The following is a 23,012-nucleotide window of genomic DNA, read 5'->3' on the forward strand; positions in this document are numbered from 1 at the left end:
ATTGAACCAATCGACATTGAACCAGGATGTTCCATGAGAAGCTGGTTTTAATGAATTGATCCATCTTCATCATTTCGATTAGTTGGCTAGTCAAAGCAATTAATGGATTATAACACAATTAACAACACTACCTCATCTTTTTTTAAATCAGCCAGTAAACAAGTACTTTTAATACTTGATTATAAATTAAAACTATGAAAGTCAAAAGCAACAAATCGTTAAGCATTGACAAAGATTATGCAGTAAAAACTGGGGAACAAATCCCAGGATGACGTACTGTTTCCAATGAAAAGATGGTTTTAATTATTGTTTGAATCGGTTCTTCATCAATTTACAATCCGACTCAGCCACCTCACGAAATCGAATCTTCAGGTTTTAGTTGCTTTCCATACATTAGGACTAAGAGAAAAAGTAGGTAAAATTCTTAAACGAGAAGGTTGTAGATTAGCTTTTAGGGGTGCTTGTTCACTTAGAAACAACCTTTCAAAACCTAAAGACAAGATTGACAACTTGTCAAAAAAGCAAACTTAATTGTAACACTCCATTATACATCAACAACAAAAAGATACAGTTTCCACTCAAGTCAAATACCTGGGACTTTACCTCGACAGCAAACTGACGTGGAATCCCCACACAAGACTTAAAAAACAGCAAATTAATACAATACTTGGACTAATACGAAGACTTGTAAGACCGAAATCGACTTTGTCAATTAAGACAAAACTAACACTGTACAAGACTTAAGACCAATATGGACATAAGGAGTGGAACTATGGGGTACAGCCATCCTTCCAATATCCAGCGCATCCAGTCCTTCCAATCGAAAGTCCTTAGACAAATTGTCAAAGCACCTTATTATGTCACTAACCTCATTATCCACAAAGACCTCAACATTCCTTTAGTCAACGAACTAATCCGGTCCAGATTCCAAACTCCACACCAACCTTTCGAACCATCCTAACCATACTGCTCGAGCATGCTCCCATCTTGACAACCCACCTGGCCTCGGGACCTCCTTGACCCCAATCATACACACTGAGTGGCTGCAATGGCTGGCTCCTCAAAGCAAGTGTTCTACCGGTGCAGTGCTGGCATTAGTTCCAGTGTTGTGCTGTTTGATATATTAATCATGTGTATATATTTGTATAGTATACTATTATGTATAGGTAACAAATAAATTTAAACAAAAATTGTAACGATTGTGATATTAAATATATAGGACAAAGCGGCAGAAAAATTAAAACGAGAGATATAGAATACTTGCCTAAATCTAACAAATTTTTAAGAATTTGTTATTTCCCTTGCAGTAGGGGTATGCATTGGCTCTGTTATAATTAAACATACTCGTCTTTGCAGGCTTTGTAGACCCATACTCACTCATCATTTTTAATAATTGGCTTAGTATAAGAATTTTTGCTTCCCTTTAAACAAAAACTATCGCTCGATTGAAAGTTTTAGTTATAAAAATAAAAGTACACATTCATAAGCTACTAATAATATTTAAGTATCATATACAATTAATGCAAAAGTGTAAATACCCACTGAATTAAATATATCAAAACAACACAGAAACAGAAAACGTATCGACCAAATGCTGACGCAATATGGCTAAAGTACGCAATAAAAACAGGTAAAGTGACATCTCTTGATCATTAAAACAAACGCACCATATGGAAAAAGTACACGGCAAGCATTTAAATCATGAACACTGGCTACTGAATAATGCAAATAAAATTTGATACAAAAACCTAGCATTCCATGTGTCAGACAATTTAAACAAAATATTATGTAAATTGGTCATTACCTATCATTTTCGTATGTCTATTTTCGCTGTGTTCTTATCTCAAGGTTGCTTCTGTCAAAAATGCAGTGAATTTATTAAACGTTTGGCGTTTATCATTTACTATAATGGTGAGAAATCAGCAAAAGTACTTAAGAGGTGTACCATTAGAACCGGCATCGCCCACTTACTTCCTCGACTGCTTGTTTTCCTCGCTTTGATTCCAAGGCCTTACTGCTAATAGACAGGATAGCTAGTCATCGTCGTTTTCTTGTTGTAAAGTGGTTTATTTGTGTTCATAAATGTTTCATGTTTGGTACTTTTGTATATCTTAATTTGAACAGGACAAATAATTGTAAAAAGAAACTACACACTGGATGGATTCATCTGGTGCAAAACAAAGAGAATTTTATCAACATCTCGAAAATAAAAATTCTCGTTGTTCTGACTCGGTCGTAAGCGTTTTGACACATCATCTTCAGTGATTTGTATTTCATTTACACATCTTTTCTTAAAGGTGACAGCAACATTTTTGCACTTTGATTATCTCGAATCGACCTGGTTTTCACATCATCCTTGTTTTGGGCTTTCAAAAGTGTTTTGACTCTTGTCATGTTTAGAAGTGGTTATTGACCTGTTTACCCTCTAAATGGTCTGATTGATTTGGCACGTCAACTTTAGTGTTGGGTAAAACATTAACATGAATCATCCTGGTCTTCATATCCTTCTTGTTTTGGTCGTTCAAAAGTGTTTGAATTTTTGGTCATCTTTAGAAGTGATTATTACATTAACACCTATTTGCTTAAGAATAGTAGCAACATGTATCTGAGGTTTAACAATCTACAATCATCCTGACATGTTTATCCTCACTATGGTTTGTCATATGTGATTTAGCACTTGTCAACTTTATTGTTGGGTAAAACATTAACATAACTAAACATCTTTTCTTAAATGTGGTAGTGAAAAAATTTTGCATTCTTGATCGTCTTGAATCAACCTGATCTTTTTATCATCCCTGTTTTTTTTATGTTTTTTTTTTCTTTCAGAAGTGGTTTGGCATGTTGTCATCTTTACTGGGAGATATGACATTACCACCTCTTTTTCTAAAGTTTCTAATATTTCTATACTTTCGAATCATCCTCAGGTGTGAATCCTCTCGTTAGAGATTTTTCAAATCTCCATCCTCTTCACAATGATAAAAATATTAATTTGTTACTTTATCATTTCCAGTTATTCTGATCTGACCTCAATGTTGCAGTCTGCCAGAGGTTTTTGACACTTCATAATCTTCTGAAGTGTATATTTCATCATCTTTACATACCAATGATATCAACGTGTATTTGTACTTTCATCATATCGCGAGTTTATACTCGCAAAGAATCGCGTGATTATTTGTTGACTTCTGCGAGTTGATGAAGTTGTAGTTTGGTTGTTTCTGATCATCGTGATCTGCCAATTCCGGTGTTTTGGAAGTTCATATTTTTCCGACTAGGTTTTAAATAGAACTCTCTTTTTTTCGTCATAGTAAATATATATTTGTAATTTGGTATGGTATGGTATGGTGATAACGGTACAAGAATAGGGGTTTGTATTCCCCAGGCTTATGGTACCTTCCTAGTTCCTTAGTTCAGTGCAATAGGGTTAATCCTTCTCCTTAGTATCAGGTCATTGACTGTCGCTGCTACAATTTCATTCCCTAAGATTTTTTTCGTATGTTAGGTTGACTCTCCATTGAGCTGTTGCTTCGTATTCGGCAAAATTGGCACTCAAACTGACAGCCAAATACCGTTGACTTATTGTACCTTTCTAGTTTTAAGAAGAAGAAAAATAACTTTATTCTGGGACTGGTGTCCCCTAAGAATAATTTACATGAAATAAATAAAGGAAGTTCCTTCTATGAAGTTAAAAGTAAAAAAAAGATAGAAATCTTGACACAATGTATACCAATAAGGCAAGACAGAAGAAAAAATTACGAGAATATTAAACAAAAATAACAAATGTTAACGTGAGGTCTCTGCTTGGAGGGCGAGGAGGTGATTGTACAGGTGGGATTTAAATGAGGAAAAGGAGGCAGCGTGACGAATAGAAAGGGGAAGGGAGTTCCAGAGTTTAGGGGCTCGGATCAGAAAGGATCTTTCGAAGGTACGGGTCGTATGTAACAGAAGGATAAGATCGATTGGGGATGAGCGGGTCTTACGAGTGAGATGTGAAGAGTTGAATCGGAGAAATTGGATGATGTAAGGAGGACGACGAGTGTGGATGGACTGGAAAAGAAAGCAACCTAGGAAATACTGTGCTCGGAAGGAGGGGAATAGCCAGGGAAGTTGGGAATATAACCCCAATACCCGGGATCCCCGTGAGGTGCCGTACACAAATCTTACGCAACAATTCATAGTACGCTTCAATCGCGCGTTCTCCCCCTCCGAGAGACCACCGTATGCCAAACAGCTATAATCGAAGAAGGGAAGTATAAGGGAAGATACAAGGAATTTGCAGGTGGAGAAAGGTAAGAGAAGCCAGGACCGACGAAGCAGGCTGAGGGAGGCAATGGAATGGCGGGAAATTTGGGAAATGTGAGAATGCCAGGAAAGGTTTTGGTCAAAGACTACTCGTAGGTTTTTAACCGAAGAGCAGAAGGGGATGGGATGGTTATTTAGCATGAGAGGTGGGATGCTGGGGAGGGAATTGAGGAGTTGCCCGGACCCGATAATTGTGGCAGTGGATTTGGACGGATTGATGACTAAGGAACTTTATGGGCCCATTCGTTGATGGAGTTTAGGTCTTTTTGCATCTTGAGAATGGCCTTATGAAGATCGGAAGGGTGGAAGGATATGTATATTTGGGCGTCATCGGCATATAGGTGATAGTTACAGGACTGGGTGGAGTCGGGCAGATCATTGATATAAATGGAAAAAAGGATAAGAGATGCTAGAGCCTTGGGGCACCCCGATTTTAGAGGGAGGAAGGAGGAGGTAAGGCCATTGGGAAGGGAGACAGCTTGATGGCGATTGGTAAGGTAGGAGTGGAACCAACGGATGGTGCTGGCGGAGAAGGAAAAAGATTCGAGTTTAGACAAAAGAGAAGAGTGAGGGACAGAATCGAAGGCTTTAGAAAAATCAAGAAGGACAAGTATAGTAACTTTCCATTGGTCCATTGCTAAGTGGAGGTCACTGGTCATTTTTATTAGTTCCCTAGTTCAGTGCAATAGACTCTATCCTTCTCCTTAGAAGTATCAGGTCATTGACTGTCGCTGCTACAATTTTATTCCCTAAATTTTTTTCTATGTTAGGTTGAATTTCCATTGAGCTGTTGCTTCGCATTCGAAGATGATATGAGTGGCTGTTTCCTCCTCCTCATTACATAATCTGCAAATGGGATCATCGTTGTATATGCCCATGTGTGTAGATGTTTTCTCAGATGCCAGTGACCGGTTAGCAGTCCTATCACTCCTCTCAGTTTAGCCCTCTCTAGTTAATTCTAAATTATACGGGGCTGGATATCATTGCTGTCTTCGCCTGTTATAATCTTTATCATCTTTATCGTCTTGAACGGTTTTTCTTATCCTCCTTGTTTTGGCCTGTCAGAAGTGTTTTCGTCCTCTTCAGCGGTCGGTATTTCATTAACAACTCTTTTCTTAAAAGAGATAGCGACACTTTTTATATCAAGATCTCATCGATTCAGCCTATTATCACTGGTTTTGTTGTTGATTCCCTGATCAATTTACTTTATTGTTTAAAAAATAAAATAAAATATAAGTAATGAACAAAAATAGTAACAATTTATTTGTGATGGTCACCTACTTAGGTACTTGAATTTTTTAACATATGCAAACTGCCCAATTCTTAAGCCTAAGAATAAACCTTCATGCTCTATTTTATGTGTCCAATGAAACTACCCCTACAGGGCTAAATATTCCTTTTGATCAGATGTAATCCGCTCTCGTTACAAGTTTCATAAATCCTCAAATCCAAAAACCCTCATCCTGATAAATTCCAGTTTGATCTTAACAGAACCATTTTTCCAACCACATTTTTCAATAGAATTAATCATAATTTGCAAAGCACCCAGGGTAAGAATATTAAGGTCATCAAATTCGAAAATTATCTAATGAAGATACAAACACGAGAACGATTCGAAACTATTTAAATGACAAAATGGATCGCTTTACTTTTAGAAAAAGAGATGTTAATGTCATAACTTCCAGTTAAGATGACAAAGTGCCAAACCACTTCTGAAATACAAAAACAGGGAGGATAGAAAGACAGGGATGATTCGAGACGAACAAGAAAGCAAAAATGTTTCGCTATTACATTTAAGAAAAAATGTGTTGTGATGTTAATGACATACTCAACACTAAAGTTGACAAGTGCCAAATCACATGTGACAGATCTAGTGAGAATAAACAGGTCAGTATGATTGTGATGGTTAAACTTCAGATTTTTGCTACTATTCTTAAGCAAAAGGTATTAATGTAGTAACTACTTCTAAAGATGACCAAAAATCTAAACACTTTTGAAAACCAAAACAAGAAGGATATGAAGACCGGTTCGATTCGAAACAATCACGGTGCAAAAAGTGTTGCTGTCACTTTTTAAAAAAGATATATTAATGAAATACACATCACTGAAGTTGACGATGTTCCAAAACATGACATCCTGCTTATGACAGAGTCAAAACAAGGAAAAAGTAAGACCAGGATGATTCGAGAGGATAAAGAGGCAAAAATGTTGTTATCGCTATTAAAAGAGGTTAAAATGTATTTTTAAAGCGTTGGAAACCAGTCCGAATAGCAAATTTATAAATTTGTTATCTAAACGTTTTTTCTCTATTCCGATACACTTTTTAATCACATGTTGCAACGTTAAACAGTTTCAAGAGCTATTTACACAGTGGACATTGTTTTAAATATATTATAATGCCGTGCAAACTTTCAGAAATCCTTCTTTTAATTTTTATTTTCAACGAGTACTGTTCCCAGTTTTGTGTGAAAAGTAAGTCACTCACTTATTATACTTTGTTACTTAAAAGTGTCTTCCTGATAGCTTGTAAATTGTAACCTTACGCAAGTTTTTGTCATTGTGTGCGATTCCCGATTCGGGAGTATTATGGATAATTTTCTTTCTAGGCGCTAATTTGCCAAATTATGTTTGTGTTTATTATGGAAATTAAACAAGTTCCGGGGACTGTGGTAGCCGAGTAGCTTCGCCGTTAGACTCTCGGACAAGGGTTCGAGTCCCACCGTCGCCACTGGGATTTCTGACCATGACCCCTGCCACAAAAAATATTGTGATCATTCAGTATTCTGGTTAATATGCAGAACATAAAGCCATACATTTATTTTTTCTTGTTCCTCACATTTTACCATCACTTTTTTTCCCTTTCCTAAGCTATTTCAAAAGATTATCTAACCTAAGTTTGGCGGGTCTCATGAGTTTTCGACATACTACTCACCCCTACAACTACACTAAAATTATATACGGCCTAAACCTACGACTGAGAGCCCGGCAAGGCAATTTTCAGCTTGACACCCTCCCTTCATTCATGCTAATAAATACATTCACACACAATAAAAATCATGCAACTATCCTAAGTTAACTGGTTTGACAGGGTACTCGAGATTCCACACAGACCGAGTCATTACACTTGACCATTCACGCAAATAAATACATTCACACAATTGAGCAATCTCAAGGATTTTTGATATTGTGACTACCTCTTCTATCACACTGCAATTATATACAACTAAATAGCCCAGATTTCTTTGATGTGTTTGTGAGTACTCGAAATCCCAACACAAACGCGGCCAAAAATAATTCACTGAGACGCAAAAAAAAAAAAAATGGCCAACCTCGTTTATTTTTTAAGTAAATACTTGCAATCGTCATAATTTGTATTTTCTGTTCTTTAATGGATGATTTTAAAGAAAAATATAAGGTATAGCTAAATAAAAAAATTATACTGTGTAAAACAATTTTTCCAAAAATGTTGTTATGGAAACAACGAAGAAAATATTCGATTCAGTAAGAAGTATTTCCTCTTCTTGCGTTGATCATGATGTGGCATCGATGTTATGATGTTTTGAATGAAGTGCTATGGAATATTTTCATAATCCTCCACCAGCGCCATTCTTAATTCCTGCAAATTCTCTGGCATCATTGGGCGTCTTTTTACCAACTTTCATCATTTGATCCCAAAGGTCACTCCAGATATTGAATTGAGACCCGTTCCAAGTAGTCACCAACGGTCCTAGTTGTGTGCCGCATTACAATGTCAAATAAAACCGTCGCCAATTAGTGGCATATAAGGAACAACTACTTCTTATAATTCTTCAATGTCGTCGCGCAGCTGTTAGGAAACCCCCGATGAAGATCAAGTTTGTGCGACTCCTCGACTATAGCCTGCACAAACCATAACACCAACACCTCCATAGCTTCTCCGGAGTGAAAATGTTGCGGGGATCGCTCTCCTGTTCTTTTCCAAACCTTCTCTCGGCTGTCGGAAGACCTCAAACAAAACCTTAATTCATAAGTCCAATTGTCCTCAAATCGCATCCCATAGGGTAACCTTCCCTATGGACCTAGGCAAGCCCTACCATCAGCTCGGATGCCTTGGGGTAACCAATGATGGAGGCAAAATTTCCCCTTACTAAATTCACTAGTTTTGTGGTCCGCTTGACCAATTAATATCTTACAATTAATTAAGGATTTCAGTTGAGATAAAAAAGTCAATGGCACGAGCGGGATTCGAACCCACGATCTTCGGCTTGATACGCCTCTGCTCTACCAGTTGAGCTATCGTGACCTCGATCCACTTGGACACCAACCTCCCATCTCAACCACACTTCGAATCCCGCTCGTGCCATTGACTTTTTTATCTCAACTGAAAACCTTAATTAATTGTAAGATATTCCCCCTTTCCTTTTCCTTCCCCTCCCCCTTCTGCTTTGGCAGAGGCTTCCTGGGTTACTGAACCCGCACCCCTCAGGCAATGGATGCATCACAAGGGGATTCGTATGAATATTCGGATGGACGATCAGTCCCCCTTTAAAAATAATACTGAACCACGGGAGTAGAGTATCCAAGCGACTCTAATTGAGGTTAACGCGTGGTGGTCGTGGTTTGAAACAAATTGTACCTTAGATGGAGGATACCGGCCAACCGGTGCCGGAGATAGAGTGCCTTCTCCGGGGATGGTGAAAGGCACGGCTGAAAGGCTGTGCCGAAACCAAAAAACTGCCTTTTTCAAGCCACATGTATGGATTTCCATGGCACTTTTTGGTTAGCCTTGCACCACCTGCTAGCCAAGGAATGTGACAAGTCCATGCATGTAAAATCTTCCTGGTGTTCTCCTTGAAAACACGGGGCGTTTGAGAAGTCCCCTCGGGGATAAGTCCGGACGTTAAAGTTCCTCATGGGTCTCAACATCCATGAGTAAAGATGGGAACATCTGTCCTCAAATCAATTGATGTTATTTTCTTGCGAACTTGACCCAGCTGTTCTGTGCCTTGACTAAAGGTTCGGATCAGTGACAGGTCTTCTCGCACCGGCTTCTAACGTCTTCGCCTTAGAGTGCGTAAACTGACACCAGCATTTCTAAGTTGTTGAAGACGTTGATTGATCTCAACAGTGGTAAAATGTCGATTACGGACTACATTCGAAACAATAAAACAATCATCTCTGAGTTAGTTGACAACCTGATCCGTGCCTTCTTGAGTACCCCCAGTGATCATTCGTACAGTTGTTCTGGCAATTTTAACCATCTCGGCCACATACGCTTGATTTCTTCCATCTTCCAACCATACTATCCATAAATTTAAAAAAAATTGAACTTCAAAATGGTACAAATTAAAAAATCAAACCACCGGAACATTAAAACCAAAAACCAACTAAGAAGAAGCTATTCAAAGATTTATTTACAAAATCCAATTGTAAACACAAGTGGGAGATTTTATCTGTGTTTTATTTACATCTAATCCTTTAAAACGGACCAGATATTGTTGTTAAATTATCATTGGAGGATTGTCTAAGAGATAATTAAAAATATTAAAGGTGGTCTCTTTTTTTGCCACTCAGTTAACACTAATTCCCTTAGATTAAGAATATTATTTCAACCCATATTTCAATTTTTTATTTTAACTATTACTGTACCTTAGAAGTTTAAAATCTATTCCAAATGTCTTTGACTTATTCCATCACCCCATGTAAATGCTATTTTGGATAAATGCGTTATACTTAATTTCGACGGTTAAATCCAGTTAAACATAATTATCTTGGGTTCACTATTATGTGGATTTTTTCCAGTCAAAGTACTTAATTTATTTTACATTATATTGAAAAAGTACACTTATTTCTGAGTATTCAAAATGTCTAAGTTCTACTAAGTTCTAATTGCTTGTAATTGAAATAAAAATTGACCTTTGGCTGAAAAAACTCCATAAATTAGTAATTGAAATTTCAATTGCAGCGGCTAAACAACACCAATTAAATTTTATTGTTCTGGTTTTTAGTGCTGATATATTATCATTTGAAAATAGACAAGACACAGTCAGTGCAAGATGCCATGATTGCGTTCCATTTGTACACTGCGTTTTTTTGTTTGTCTGTTGTTCTAGTGGACCTAATCGCAAATTCCAGGTTGGGCGAATTCTGGTAAGGAATGAAAATTTTGCTTTTCGTATGTGTATATATATAACCGTAAGATTCTAATAGCTAATTATACTACTAAAAAACCACCAACAAACGAAAGATATTCAAAACGGGTGATAAAAATTTTCAGGACTATAGCCGTTCTGAGTTTAGTAAGTGTGACAGGATATGTGGCTTTGTTCGCCGAAGATATATTGATTGACAGCGATTAGTAAGCAATGATTTCCCAAGGATCGAATAAATAAAAAAATAAAGTAAAAGTGTTCACTGCTTTTAGCACGTGGTGGGTTTGTTTGCTGATTGTGCTCGCAGTAACGACGGGAGGCAATTTCACGTGTGTCAAGTTCATGTGCTACTCCCAGTACAGCATGCCAGATGAAAAGGATAGATACAAAAGGATGCTGTTCACGATCGTAGTTTTCAGGTGCTTAGGAGAGCTGTACGGAAGTCTGTCGATATCCTTATTTTCGGATGTATCGGATCCTGGGAGTAAATTGAATAAGACGGTGTTCATAGTCGTTCATAAAGTCATCGGCACGGGTGAGAACAATATAACAATTTGTTATTAATTTTTTTTAAATATTGTCTTTTCCCAACTAGTGTTTATTCTCAGCGGTTACCCAGTATACAGACGGAGAGAAATCAAGAGAAATTACCTGTACAACTTCGTTACCGCCTCTTTTGTAAGGATCCCAAATAAGTTTTGATAAATTTTGAACAAGGTTAGAATAAATTATAATTTTAGCACGCCTTGAAGAGGAGGAGGCTCTCTCTGAATATGGACAATGGAGATGATCAGGATAGACGGAAAAATGAAATCATAAACAAAAGCGATTACGAAAAAATCAAAATGATCTATCACGTTCTGCCTTTGTACGCACCCATTGTGGTCATTTTGGCTTTTAAGGAACAGAAGGTAATTCAAGCTGTATTGGATAAGTTGGTCATCCATCATTTTTGATCGGCCAATCCTTGCTGCGTTGGTCTGTCAGTCGCTTTACAGCAATTTGCCATCTTCAATGGTAGTAATGCCAAACAAAGACAAACCCAGCGTAATTCTTCATTCATCACCCTGACTATTTGAATGTAGTCAAACTGTCATAGACACAGATACACACTTATTTCATAGAGGCTCAATTCAGGCCTCCGACAAGCCTAATGCCAATTTTAGAATTTTAAAAAATTCCTTACTTTTTATTACGTGACGAAAGTCCCTGGTATGATATGGTGATAAGGATACTAGGAAGCTGGGTTTGTGCTCCCCAGGTACTGCAGCCTTCTGGCTTATTGTGCCTTCCTAGTTCCTTAGTTCAGTGCAATAGACTACTTAGAAGTATCAGGCCATTGACTGTCGCTGCTACAATTTCATTCCCTAAGTTTTTTCCTGTTAGGTTGAATGTGTGGTGATTAGTGACCGTTAATCGATAATTATTCAGAAATCGTGAGATGCGGTATGGTATGATGTAGGTTTCAGAAAAAAATTTTCTTTATCGTGCCAACGTTTCGATCTTTATTGAGATCATCTTCAGGGCTCAAAGTGTTTGTCTTCTGTGCAATTGTGCCATTCTTGCGTGTCGTGTTGAGAGTGCCAGTGCGATATTCATATTTCATATTCGATATATCGCACTGGCACTCTCAACACGACACGCAAGAATGCACAATTACACAGAAGACAAACACTTTGAGCCCTGAAGATGATCTCAATAAAGATCGAAACGTTGGAACGATAAAGAAAATGTTTTTCTGAAGCCTACATCATACTAGACCGCAACTCACGATTTCTGAATAATTATAGTTAGGTTGAATCTCCATTAAGCTGTTGCTTAGCATTTGAAGATGATATGGGTGGCTGTTTCCTCCTCCTCATTATATAATCTGGAGATGGGTTCATCGTTATATATGCCCATGTTGTGGAGATGTTTTCTCAGATACCAGTGACCGACCGGTTAGTAGTCCTATCACTCCTCTGAGTTTAGCCCTCTCCAGTTGCGGCAGTGATTTTGCCAATCTTGGTGAGGGTTGTTTCTTCATAAGTTTACTATGTCTAGCACCGCTAGAGTTTATCCATTTCTCCTTTTGTTTTGTTTGGAGGATTCTATATTTGTTTTCCAAAGTCCCTGACAATCAATGTGGTTTACACAACTGCCACTCAACTACCCCACGTGTCAACCTGTCATAGAGATCTCATCCTCCCTTGAGTTGGGGCAGTAATGTCTGGGACATTTCTTGATGTAAGCAAAGCTTTTGATAGTTTGGCACCCAGGTTTGCTTTTCATGCACATGGGCATCATTTTGCTCCACGTACTCTCATACTTAACCGGTTTCTCCCACCTGAAGGCCATTCCTTCCCGTCATATTTCCCAATCCAAGCTGGTGTTCCTCAGGGGAGCATTCTAGCCCCGAACAGGTGTGCACAAATGACTTCCTCAAACTGACCTTCGCAGACGATACAGCAAACCTCGAAAGTAACTCTGATCCTGTCATTTCCACTCGACACTTTCAACAATACCAGAGATTTGATAAACAAATTTCACAGACAAATCCATCACATTAATTTCACTCTCTGTAAAAAAAGATTTCTCCCCTAGTTTACTACAATATTCCCCTCCTAATTGCTTACCTAGTTACCTACTTCTGTACATCGACAAAAGTTTGAGGTGGAATCCCAACAGACGAAAACGCTGACTTCTTGATAAACGCACTTATTTACCTCTTAAAAATAAAAGAGTGCCTTTAACAGAACAGTAATCCGTCGGACTTCGGTCTGGAAGTGTGAGGTTCAGTCAAACATTTCAACATCCACCTCATCCAAACTGCCCAATCCCCCAATTAACTCGTCACATCATGGCACAAAACATTATAGTGGATGAACAGCATGGTTTTATCTACCTCCATTAGCTCGCGTACATGGTCGATCCCGTTACTAAAATGTATAATCACAAGAAGCACATAAGTCTAGTTCTGCTCTACTTAGAAAAAGCATTCGACACAGTATGGCAGGGCGGGATTGCATACACGTTGATTGACATGTACTTTCCAGGGTATATTATCAAAATAATTTCCTTTTAAATGAAATCCCGCTATAAATGTGTCCATATAAACAACATTCTCAAACCGTTTCCCCAACTGTCGTTGGATTTCCCCAGGGTTCTATCCTTGGACCAATACTTTTCCTCCTATTCATAAATCCTCTAACTCGGTTAAAAAATTACCAAATTGCACTTTATGCAGATGATATAGCGACATTACAGTTCTGCTTGGAGACCTGAAACAATTGTCAGGAGATTAACTGAGGCTGCAAAAAGTCCCGTTTCTGTAATCGACAGAAGTTCAATTTTGACCCTTCAGGTCGAATCTTCAGGGAGAATGTATCAATTATGGTTTTTCGATTGCTTGAGTTGAAAAAAGGAGTAATTTTGGACAGGAAGCTTAACTCCAACTAGTTAGTTGGAAAACAACTTACTGTGAGTAGGAACTATCTTAAAAAAAAAAAAAAAGATTGACCACCGCACTCACTCCATCATTCATCATTTCTAGGAAGCTTAACTTTCTCTAGTCACGTAAATGAGATTATTAAAACTGGAAAAGGAGGCTATCTTCTTCTCCCTTTTGTCTCGCAACACAAAACTAAACGTTAAAAATAAAATCCTTCGCAAACTTGCGATAAAGCACGTTTGTATGCTTGACCTGCTTGTAACTACACGTACCAGTCACAAATTAGGCGAATATACAATGCACAGCAAATTACGTTTTTTGTTACTAATTACCTATTCGAAACGACGGTCAAGAATTAGCCTCCTCCATGATAGCCCAGGATTGGGTTTTAGGAACTACCCACACTTACCTCCATATTTCTTTTGCCCAAAATGTAATCCGCTCCCGTTACCGCATATTTCATAAAACCTTCTCAACGACCGTAAGTCCTCAAATCCAAAACCCACAACCGACCGAATATCGTCAAAATCCAGTGACAGTAGTGATAGTGTAACTAGTAGGCCTTAATTAAATAGACAACCTAGTCTTAGCAGAGTTCTTGTATTTATGTACATATATCCTTTTTATCATTGTAATCTTACCTAATTGATGGTAGTTGAAATAATAAGCAAATAAAAAAATAGTTAAGATAATTTTTTAAATAAGACAGTGTATTGTGTAAAAGAGAAGAATGATTTTTTTTTTAGTTTACCACGTTTGTCTACCAGACTGAAGCCATGTCAAAAACCATCGCTGAAGGTGTGACCATACACCCTTTGACCATACTGTCGTTCTTCCCGTTTTTTACTTTACTGGTAGTTTTAATTTTTCACGGGATAGCGATACCTATGGCCCTTAGGTATGGTTACAACTTCGGGGCTTCTCATGCAAGGACGTTGTTGGCTTTTTCCTGTTTGGCGATTTCCTTCGCGGCGGCGTCTATCGTCGAAATCCAAATTGAAGTATGCAGCATACGAGATCTTTTTGTTTTTGTTTTTTCACGCCTTTTCTTTCGCAGGAAAACCGCCCGCCGATGTCGAAAACCGGAATCGGAATTCTCCTTATATACAATGCGTTACCGTGTCAAATAAATATCGGGTTCGAAGGTGGCCTGGGCACGCTGAATCCTGTAGAACCGTTCTCTTTTCAGCACAGCTTTCAACAGCACGTTCAAAACGAACTTTTGAGGGTGATGACTGTGCGATCGACCTGCTTTGATGAAAAAATACGAGAGTCTTTCAACATAAAACTTTCGGAATTTAAAGTATGCACTTTTCAATCCAGTCTTCGATAAACTTCGGTTCTTTTTTAATTGTATATACATTATAGAGTTATACCTACTGCCTCTTCTACAACAGGACCGGAGTGGGTAAAATTTACCATGTTGAACTGACGCAGCCAAACACGAATTTTGGTATCGACGCCAAACCGTGGCTTAGGTATTAAAAATATTTTTTTTCACATATAAAGTGTGCGAAGCATGTGTATTAAGACCGTCACCGTTTGAACAAATGAAAAAGTAACATGTGACTATTAGGTAGTGAACAGGCGGTTGAACAACTGTAAATCAGCAGTTTCGATATATATTTATTTGTGTCGATAATTAAAATTAGTCAATTTATATATGCATATATAAATATTGTGAATAATTTTAGAACCGGAAAACTAATTTGGTCATCGCGAACCTTCTCATTATCTTATGTTCGTCTTTCCTTTTTCAATTTTATCCTTACTAATTCATTTTTCTGACGCGTAGCGTATTATAAAGGGTCCCAGTTCTGACGAAACTCAGAGAATCGATTCTACTCTTCTTTTGGAGCAAAAAATGCTCAGGAGAAAATTTTCGGAAAGTTCTCTATTTTGAAGATATTCGTCAATTTAGGTTTTTTCAACTTTTCACTACCTTACCACATAAAAACGGTTACAACTTCCAAAATGTTGAGACTACAACAAATCCAATTACACCATTTGAAAGAACGCTAAATTTGCTGTAAGATACTTCTTTGCAATAATATAAAATGTTAGCCAATATCAGTTGGAACATGTCAAAATTGCAAAATCTAAAATTCCACGTTCTACTGAGGTTACAAAAAAATACCTACAAATTGTCAAATTTTACAAAAACTTCTTCATCTAATATGCTTAAAATTTATCTTAGCTCATGTTTTCGATCATTCAATTGTTATTTTTCAACTCTACTAGAACGTTATTTAAAAACTTGGATATATCAACGTAAAGCATATTAGATGAAGAAGTTTTTGTAAAATTTGACAAGTTGTAGGTATTTTTTTGTAACCTCAGTAGAACGTGCAATCATGGCCAAAATTTTAAATTTTGTAATTTTGACACGTTCCAACTCATATTGGCTAACATTTTATGTCATTCAGATTATTGCAAAGAAGTATCTTACAGCAAATTTAGCGTTCTTTCAAATGGTGTAATTAGATTTGTTGTAGTCTCAACATTTTGGAAGTCGTAAGCGTTTTTATGTGGTAAGGTAGTGAAAAGTTGAAAAAACCTAAATTGACGAATATCTTCAAAATAGAGAACTTTCCGAAAATTTTTTCCTGAGCAATTTTTGCTCCAAACGAAGAGTAGAATCGATTCCCTGAGTTTCGTCAGAAGGAACTGGAACACCCTGTATACAAGTCTAGAAGTTCTTCATATGGACCGATTCTCTAATTTCCCTATCCTATTGCCAGCCTCTTTCGGCCAGGGTAAAATATACATATAATAAACAAAAAATAATTTATGGATATAAGAAAATTTAAACATGGTAGTCTGATTATCATTCATATTGCCCCAGAGTTCTTAAGAGTAGGTGAGGAAGAAGCCATTCCATTCACGCTATTAAATTACATTCAGAAACCAGACTTCATTCACACTACCCCAGAGGACTCAGCTGTCCTTGGGATAATTGAGAAAGAAGCCACGTTATCCACGTTAATAAATTACATACACATATCAGGATTCATTGACACTGCTCAGAAGAAATACATATCGCGCTAATAAATTACATTCGCACACCAGCCTTCTTTCACACTGCCCCAGAGTACACGATATTCCTCGAGGTAATCGGGGAAGATGCTTCCATTCGCGCTAATAAATTACATTACTTTCCAGATTTCATTCCCACTGCCCAGAGTACTCCATATTCCTAGGGTCTCTTCTTCCATGCTAATGACATTGACACTCCTGAATTCTTTCACACTGCCCAGTGTTAACGATATTCCTTGTGATGATTGAGGAAGATGGTTCCATTCACGCTAATAAATTACATTCACACACCTGAATTCATTCATACTGACTAGGGTACGCGATTTTCCTTGGTATATGGAAAAGAAGCCTTTATCGTGCAAATAAATTACATTGCCAAAAGTACACGATATTCCTCGGGATATATGGGGAAGAAACTTCTGTCGCGCTAATAAATTAATTCGCACTCCAGACTTCATTCACACTGCCCAGTGTTAACGATATTCCTCGAGATAATTGGAGAAGATGCCTCCATTCACGCTAATAAATTACACTGACACCCCAGACTTCATTCATACTGACTAGGGTACGCGATTTTCCTTGGTATATGGAAAAGAAGCCTTTATCGTGCAAATAAATTACATTCACAACCACACTTCTTTCACACTGCCCCAGAGTACACGATATTCCTCGAGGTAATCGAGAAAGATGCTTCCATTCACGCTAATAAATTACATTCACTTACCAGACTTCTTTCACACTGCCCCAGAGTGCACTGTATTCCTAGGGTCTCTTCTTCCATGCAAATAAATTACATTGACACACCTGAGTTCTTTCACACTGCCCAGAGTTAATGATATTCCTTGAGGTAATTGAGAAAGATGATTCCATTCGCGCTAATAAATTATATTCACACATTCATTCATATTGTGCAGAATACTCCTTTTTATTCGGGGTTTCTCCTTCCTTATTAATAAATTACATTGATACAAATACGACTATTTCTCATTTAAGAAAGTGCATACAGTCATACAATACTTATCCCATTCATTCTTGTCCAAATACTCGATATTCCTCGGGGATCCAACAATCTGACCCCTCATTCTTGCTAATAAATACATCATTCGTATATAACAAACATAACAATTAAAAATATTTATGGCCTATCTGTGCCCGCTGTAGAATCTTTCTTTGCACAATTAATTCCATACAAACTGTTATCAGAATTAAATAAAAATGACAACAAAATACTTTACCTAATAAAAATTTCTGACTTGTACACTATTGTTTCTTTGTATGAGCCCAGTTTTAATTTTTTTACAAGAACAGTTGATTGTAAGGTTTTAACGGGAAAATAAATTTTCCATGGAAAGATTGTCCATATTTTAGCTGGAGCTTTGTTGACACGGTTGGTGTTGTTAATGCTTAATGTCAATTATTTTGTTTATTATTCTATCAGCAAAAAGTTATATATAGTTCACCTAATTATCCTGTATAAATTTTCATTTTTTGGGTCAATATACTAAATGAATAAGAACAAGGAAGACAAGTAACTACAAAGTTGATTCAAATCCGTTGAAACATACGTCCAAATTTTTTGCCATTCTATTTTATAGCATATGGTTGAGATTGTACCGCTATCAGGCTACTGGCCTCATTTAAACAGGACGCTCCATTACCAGATGATGTAGAGTTAACATTATGTCCCTTACAACGCTTCCTTGTGGTAAACCAATAATAAAATGTCACAAGTTCATGTGCTTCTGTTCACATTTAACACATGATTAAACTTTTTTAAATGTAAACTTAAATTAAAATTTGACTCTAATTACAAATTATTTATTTAATAAACCACTCTGTCACCTAATGAATATAAAATACAAATTAAACTAGCTAGCTTGACAAATTTTCTGTCGCCTGAAATCTAGCAACGTTGATAATTGGCCCTCAGAGGATCTGAATCAAAGTAGACTCGGTATACTAAGAATAGGCCATACTAGGTTGGCACACAGACACTTTTAGGACAAAGCCAGTTTTCGGCAGGTAGAGAAAGGTTGCTTGATGCGCATCACTTAATTGAAGAGCTCTTTGGCTCTGTACAGAGAGCAAGTAGGAATGCCATCCATGAGGTTTGCGCATGACCATGGCATGAATCTTTTGGTCCCCTGTACCTTTTTTGGAGGAAACAGCCGACAAACAGTGTTAGCCGACTTGTATTTGCCGCTAGCTATTCTGGGTTCGAATCCCAGCATAACCCATGCCTTTTTAGCTTTTTAATTGACATCGGTATGAAAATGTATTGTAAAGCGGTTTGACCTCTCTTCCTCAACTCCTCTTGGACGTTAAGTCCTCTTATTAGAAGTGAATTTACTTACTTTACAGAAATTACTTTACTTATATAGTACTTCGTAGATTTTGTTTTCTTTTTTTTTATTGAGAGTGAATGAATTTATTATAGTTGATGTGCAGTGATAGGGTTGATGGTGGAATGTTGAGTACCCCACTCAATAGATTAGTTATATAATATGTGTGAATGGTGATGGAGGAATATCTCTATACTCTACTCTATTTACTTACGGATCGAAATCCACCATCAAAAAAGACATTTTACAATAACAAAAAATATAAATCATATATGTAAAAATACAAATAATATATATAAAAAGAATAAGGAAGTAAATACATGGTAATAATATAAATGGTAAATATAAATGATAAATAAAAAAATACAATTAAAGAGTAAAAACTGAACAACATAAATGAAAGACATAATTACTAACCAAATAAGGCAGAGGAAACAAAATAAAGCTGAAAGACAATTGAAACTACAATAATTAGTTACATATTTAATGAAAATAATGCTCTTTGTAAATATATAATAAGACTAGAGTGCGAGAATTAGTCGAACCAGTAAATGAAATAAATTGTAATAATTTTGTACAGTATGAAATATAAAAGCATTCAACTAAGGTTGTAGGATAAGGTTTTTCACAGATTGCACAGAACTATTGAAGAAGTCAATGCTATTGCAGATGTTGTTACTCTTGATCATCATTCTGTGTAGAGGAGAAGAGAGCATGTAGTTAGAGCTTTGGAATTCAATATAAAATAATTTATAGGCTTTAAGGACTATCAATGAGATTGTTTAATAATTTAAATACAAAAACAATATCAAAGTAATCTCTTCTTAGTGCCAGTTCGAAAAGTTTAAATTCAGAGCGGATTCCAGGGTAGGCAGAATTCGGAGGAAGATTGAGTTTGTAGGAAAGTTTTTTTTTAAATTTGTTTTGTACAGATTGAAGAATTTTTTGATAATTTAGATAGAATGGGTTCCAAACAGGTGTAGGATATTCTAGTATGGGTTGTACAAAAGCTTTATAAAGATGGACAAAACATAGAGGATTTTTAAATTCATAGGTGTTCCGGATGATGAAACCTAGCATCTTCATAGATCTATTTTTTATTGAAGAAATATGTTCTTTAAACTTGAGCTTTTGATCAAAAAGTACACCAAGATCCTTTACGACCTCAACTCGTGTTAAAAGAGCATCATGGAGAGTATAGAGATAAATAAAAGGTTGTTTCTTATGAGAGAATGTAATTGTGTAGCATTTGGAAACATTAAGAGCAAGTTTGTTATTAGAGCACCAGGTTAGCACATTATTGATACAATTTTGTAATTGTAAGCAATCAGAAGAAGTGATTATGGAATAGATTTTCAGATCATCAGCAAATAATAAAAATTGAGCAGAAGTGAGAGCAAGATGGATATCATTAATAAATAAGAGTAATAAATAATAAATAATCGTCTATACTTGAGTGAATGGTTAAACAAAGGAAAGGAAGTATTTAAGAAGAAATGAGAGTATGGGGTGTGCCTAGGTATAACAACTGTATATATTAGGGCCTAATTTACCTAGCTGTAGACCACTGGAGACCTAGGTCTGACCAAAACACTGAAGTGGGTGAAGATCAATTTTTTATAAGCTGTTGTGTGTTTGTATAAATCTAAGATGAATAATACAGCTGACTTTTACTGATCTGAAATCCTGGAAATTTAAAACTTAGATATATTTTTCCAACTATCAGAACATTAAAACAAGGACACAAGAAGCAGACACAAAACGGTTTACTTTTTATTAGAGATTGTACAATTTTTAGGACTTTTACTTTATATACATATTTTTGTGTTGATCTAATTGAATTTATTTGTACTTTTTAGGATCATATATCAAATGGTGTGGCCTACAAAGTTCACACTATCAGGCAGATTAAAGCTTTCTTTCAATCTTGACCCTTTTCACCATGAAATAGAGCCCAGAGCCATTCATGATTTTTCTGAAAGGTGTGTAGAACAAGAATATTCTTTTGTCAATTTTTAAATTAAAACTGAACAACTCAGGTACAATCTGTTTCTCAATGAGAGTTTGGTACTTTCCGATCTGTATTTTGCTTCTGGAACTTTTTACACAATATTGATTGTCCATTTGGAAAACGAAGGCGTAAGGTTTAAATTTGAAGAGCAGATTATTAATTTGTAACTTAATGTAATTATAAACTGACATATTTTTTTTACACATTTAGATGTTCACACATGTTTTAACGACATCTAGCCCCAAAGAGGAAAATATACTTTATCTTATTCCACAAATATTTTTCATGTCCGTGATGGATGGTTTAGTTTTAGCACCTGGTTTTATCTATAATAAATCTAAGGTAAGTTTAATTTGTTTTTACACATTAGACATTAATACATGCAAACCAACTTGCTCCAATTGAGAAAATGTCAAATGTTATGTTCTTTGGTTCTAAAAACTTCAACGAAAACAAACTTAGATTATTTAAGTTTTTTAATTTTTTTAAACTCAAACTTGTACCAATAATAATATTTTTTGTAGCTTTATCTTTTCTGATCATCCTGATGTCTGCCTAGGTTGACTTGCCTTTGTTCACAAACCCACCACTGAAGACTACACCAGTAAAAAAAGGCAAATTAGAATGATTGGAAATGATCAAGCTACATGTTTATCACCTCAAAACTGTATCTCTCGATTTAGTATATTTTTATTTGTTGTCAATATGTTATTTTTTGATCGCCTATAATTCTTTGCAGAGAAAAACACAATTTTTAAAAAACACTGGTAGCATGAATTAAATTTTCCAATAGAATATCTTACTTTTTCTAGAAACCAAATATTCTTCAGCACAAAGAACTATCTAGAAATTTAAAAGAACAAATTATATTAACACGTTGTTTTCAATTAGGTCCCGCTAAAGTGGACTGAGGTGATGATTACCTTGTGGTTCATTTCCGGTTTTATTGGAAATTGTTTGATAGCTGTTTTTATAAAATATGTGTTCGGAACTAGACAGGTACTTTTAATTAAACAAAGTGAATGTTGTTGTGTGTCCAGTTTGTGACATATTACAAAAACCCTTTTTCATTTGCAGTTATATTCTTTAGTAGCGGCAGTCATAAGTATTTCTTTGAGCATTTCAATTTTGGTGGCGATGACGATGACATATTACAAAGAAAATTATCCTGATAAAGTGAAAAAAAATAGTGCTCATCTTTATCTGCAAGTTGGAGACTAGACTCTCAAAAGAAAACAAAAGTGGCTTCCATTCTAAAGTTGTGAGTTTAAAAACTTTCATCATAATAGGAAAATAGTCATTTATTTTTAAATTTAATATATAGGTAACTGTAAAACCTTTTTGGGGAACCATTTGGTTATACAACTACTGCGACAGGTAAAACAATAAAACTAGTTTTATCTTATAATTTCAAGATATTGTTTTTATTTTAGGTAAACTGTCTCCAGTGCCAGTTCTGCTCGTTGAATCTATAAATTATTTCAACGGAACGAAAGAATGACCAAATAGTCATTTCAAAACCCAGCTTGACAAGGATGACAAACTCCAAAAAGAATAACTTAATAATTTTAAAATTTATACAACTTAAGAATCTTCCCATATAGGCAAGATTGAATTTTTTTTAGCTGTGTACATAGTGAATTGAATAGTAGTATTACAATTCAGAAAATTTGTATGTACTTCTTAACATAAATATACTTTCAACAGTACAGTAAATCATTACTATTAAATATGTGCAATTGTTAATATAATTAAAAATAATT

At 36.1% G+C, this 23,012-nt stretch overlaps 2 protein-coding genes across 11 annotated transcripts in view; one reads left to right on the plus strand and one right to left on the minus strand.

The window, feature by feature from the left end:
• The window catches only part of LOC106668251 (peptide transporter family 1-like), a 44,789-nt gene extending 42,137 nt beyond the window's left edge, over positions 1–2,652 (minus strand). The window contains exons 1-2 of one of the 3 annotated variants that reach the window (XM_014396817.2): positions 1,972–2,652; positions 1,805–1,855 (exon numbers count right to left, since the gene is read on the minus strand). The gene's annotated coding sequence lies outside the window, so the exon portion shown is untranslated. Of the gene's footprint in view, positions 1–1,804 lie in introns of all 3 variants that reach the window. The other 2 variants (XM_014396815.2, XM_024224609.1) reach the window with 2 other exon arrangements.
• Positions 2,653–5,741: 3,089 nt separating this feature from the next.
• On the plus strand, positions 5,742–22,965 carry LOC106668252 (peptide transporter family 1-like). 8 transcript variants are annotated; one of them, XR_002909803.1, is made up of 16 exons: positions 5,742–6,771; positions 10,287–10,428; positions 10,556–10,636; positions 10,703–10,965; positions 11,026–11,108; positions 11,171–11,341; positions 14,607–14,861; positions 14,918–15,163; positions 15,229–15,338; positions 21,098–21,220; positions 21,278–21,377; positions 21,460–21,591; positions 22,141–22,248; positions 22,327–22,510; positions 22,574–22,626; positions 22,683–22,965. XR_002909803.1 is itself a non-coding variant. In XM_024224610.1 (15 exons), the coding sequence occupies exons 1-14, from the start codon at positions 6,696–6,698 to the stop codon at positions 22,468–22,470; spliced, it is 2,034 nt and encodes a 677-aa protein (XP_024080378.1). In that variant the 5' UTR covers positions 5,742–6,695; the 3' UTR covers positions 22,471–22,510; positions 22,683–22,965. The 8 variants fall into 8 exon arrangements, 3 of the variants coding, with proteins under 3 accessions (XP_024080378.1, XP_024080379.1, XP_024080380.1); XR_002909805.1 differs by having other exon boundaries at positions 5,743–6,771; positions 10,392–10,428; XR_002909804.1 differs by lacking the exon at positions 5,742–6,771 and adding an exon at positions 10,206–10,221.
• The last annotated feature ends 47 nt before the right edge of the window (positions 22,966–23,012 follow it).

The sequence above is a fragment of the Cimex lectularius genome, unplaced genomic scaffold (genome assembly GCF_000648675.2).
Source record: "Cimex lectularius strain Harlan isolate CLEC.00 unplaced genomic scaffold, Clec_2.1 scaffold71, whole genome shotgun sequence".
NCBI classification, from domain to species: domain Eukaryota; kingdom Metazoa; phylum Arthropoda; class Insecta; order Hemiptera; family Cimicidae; genus Cimex; species Cimex lectularius.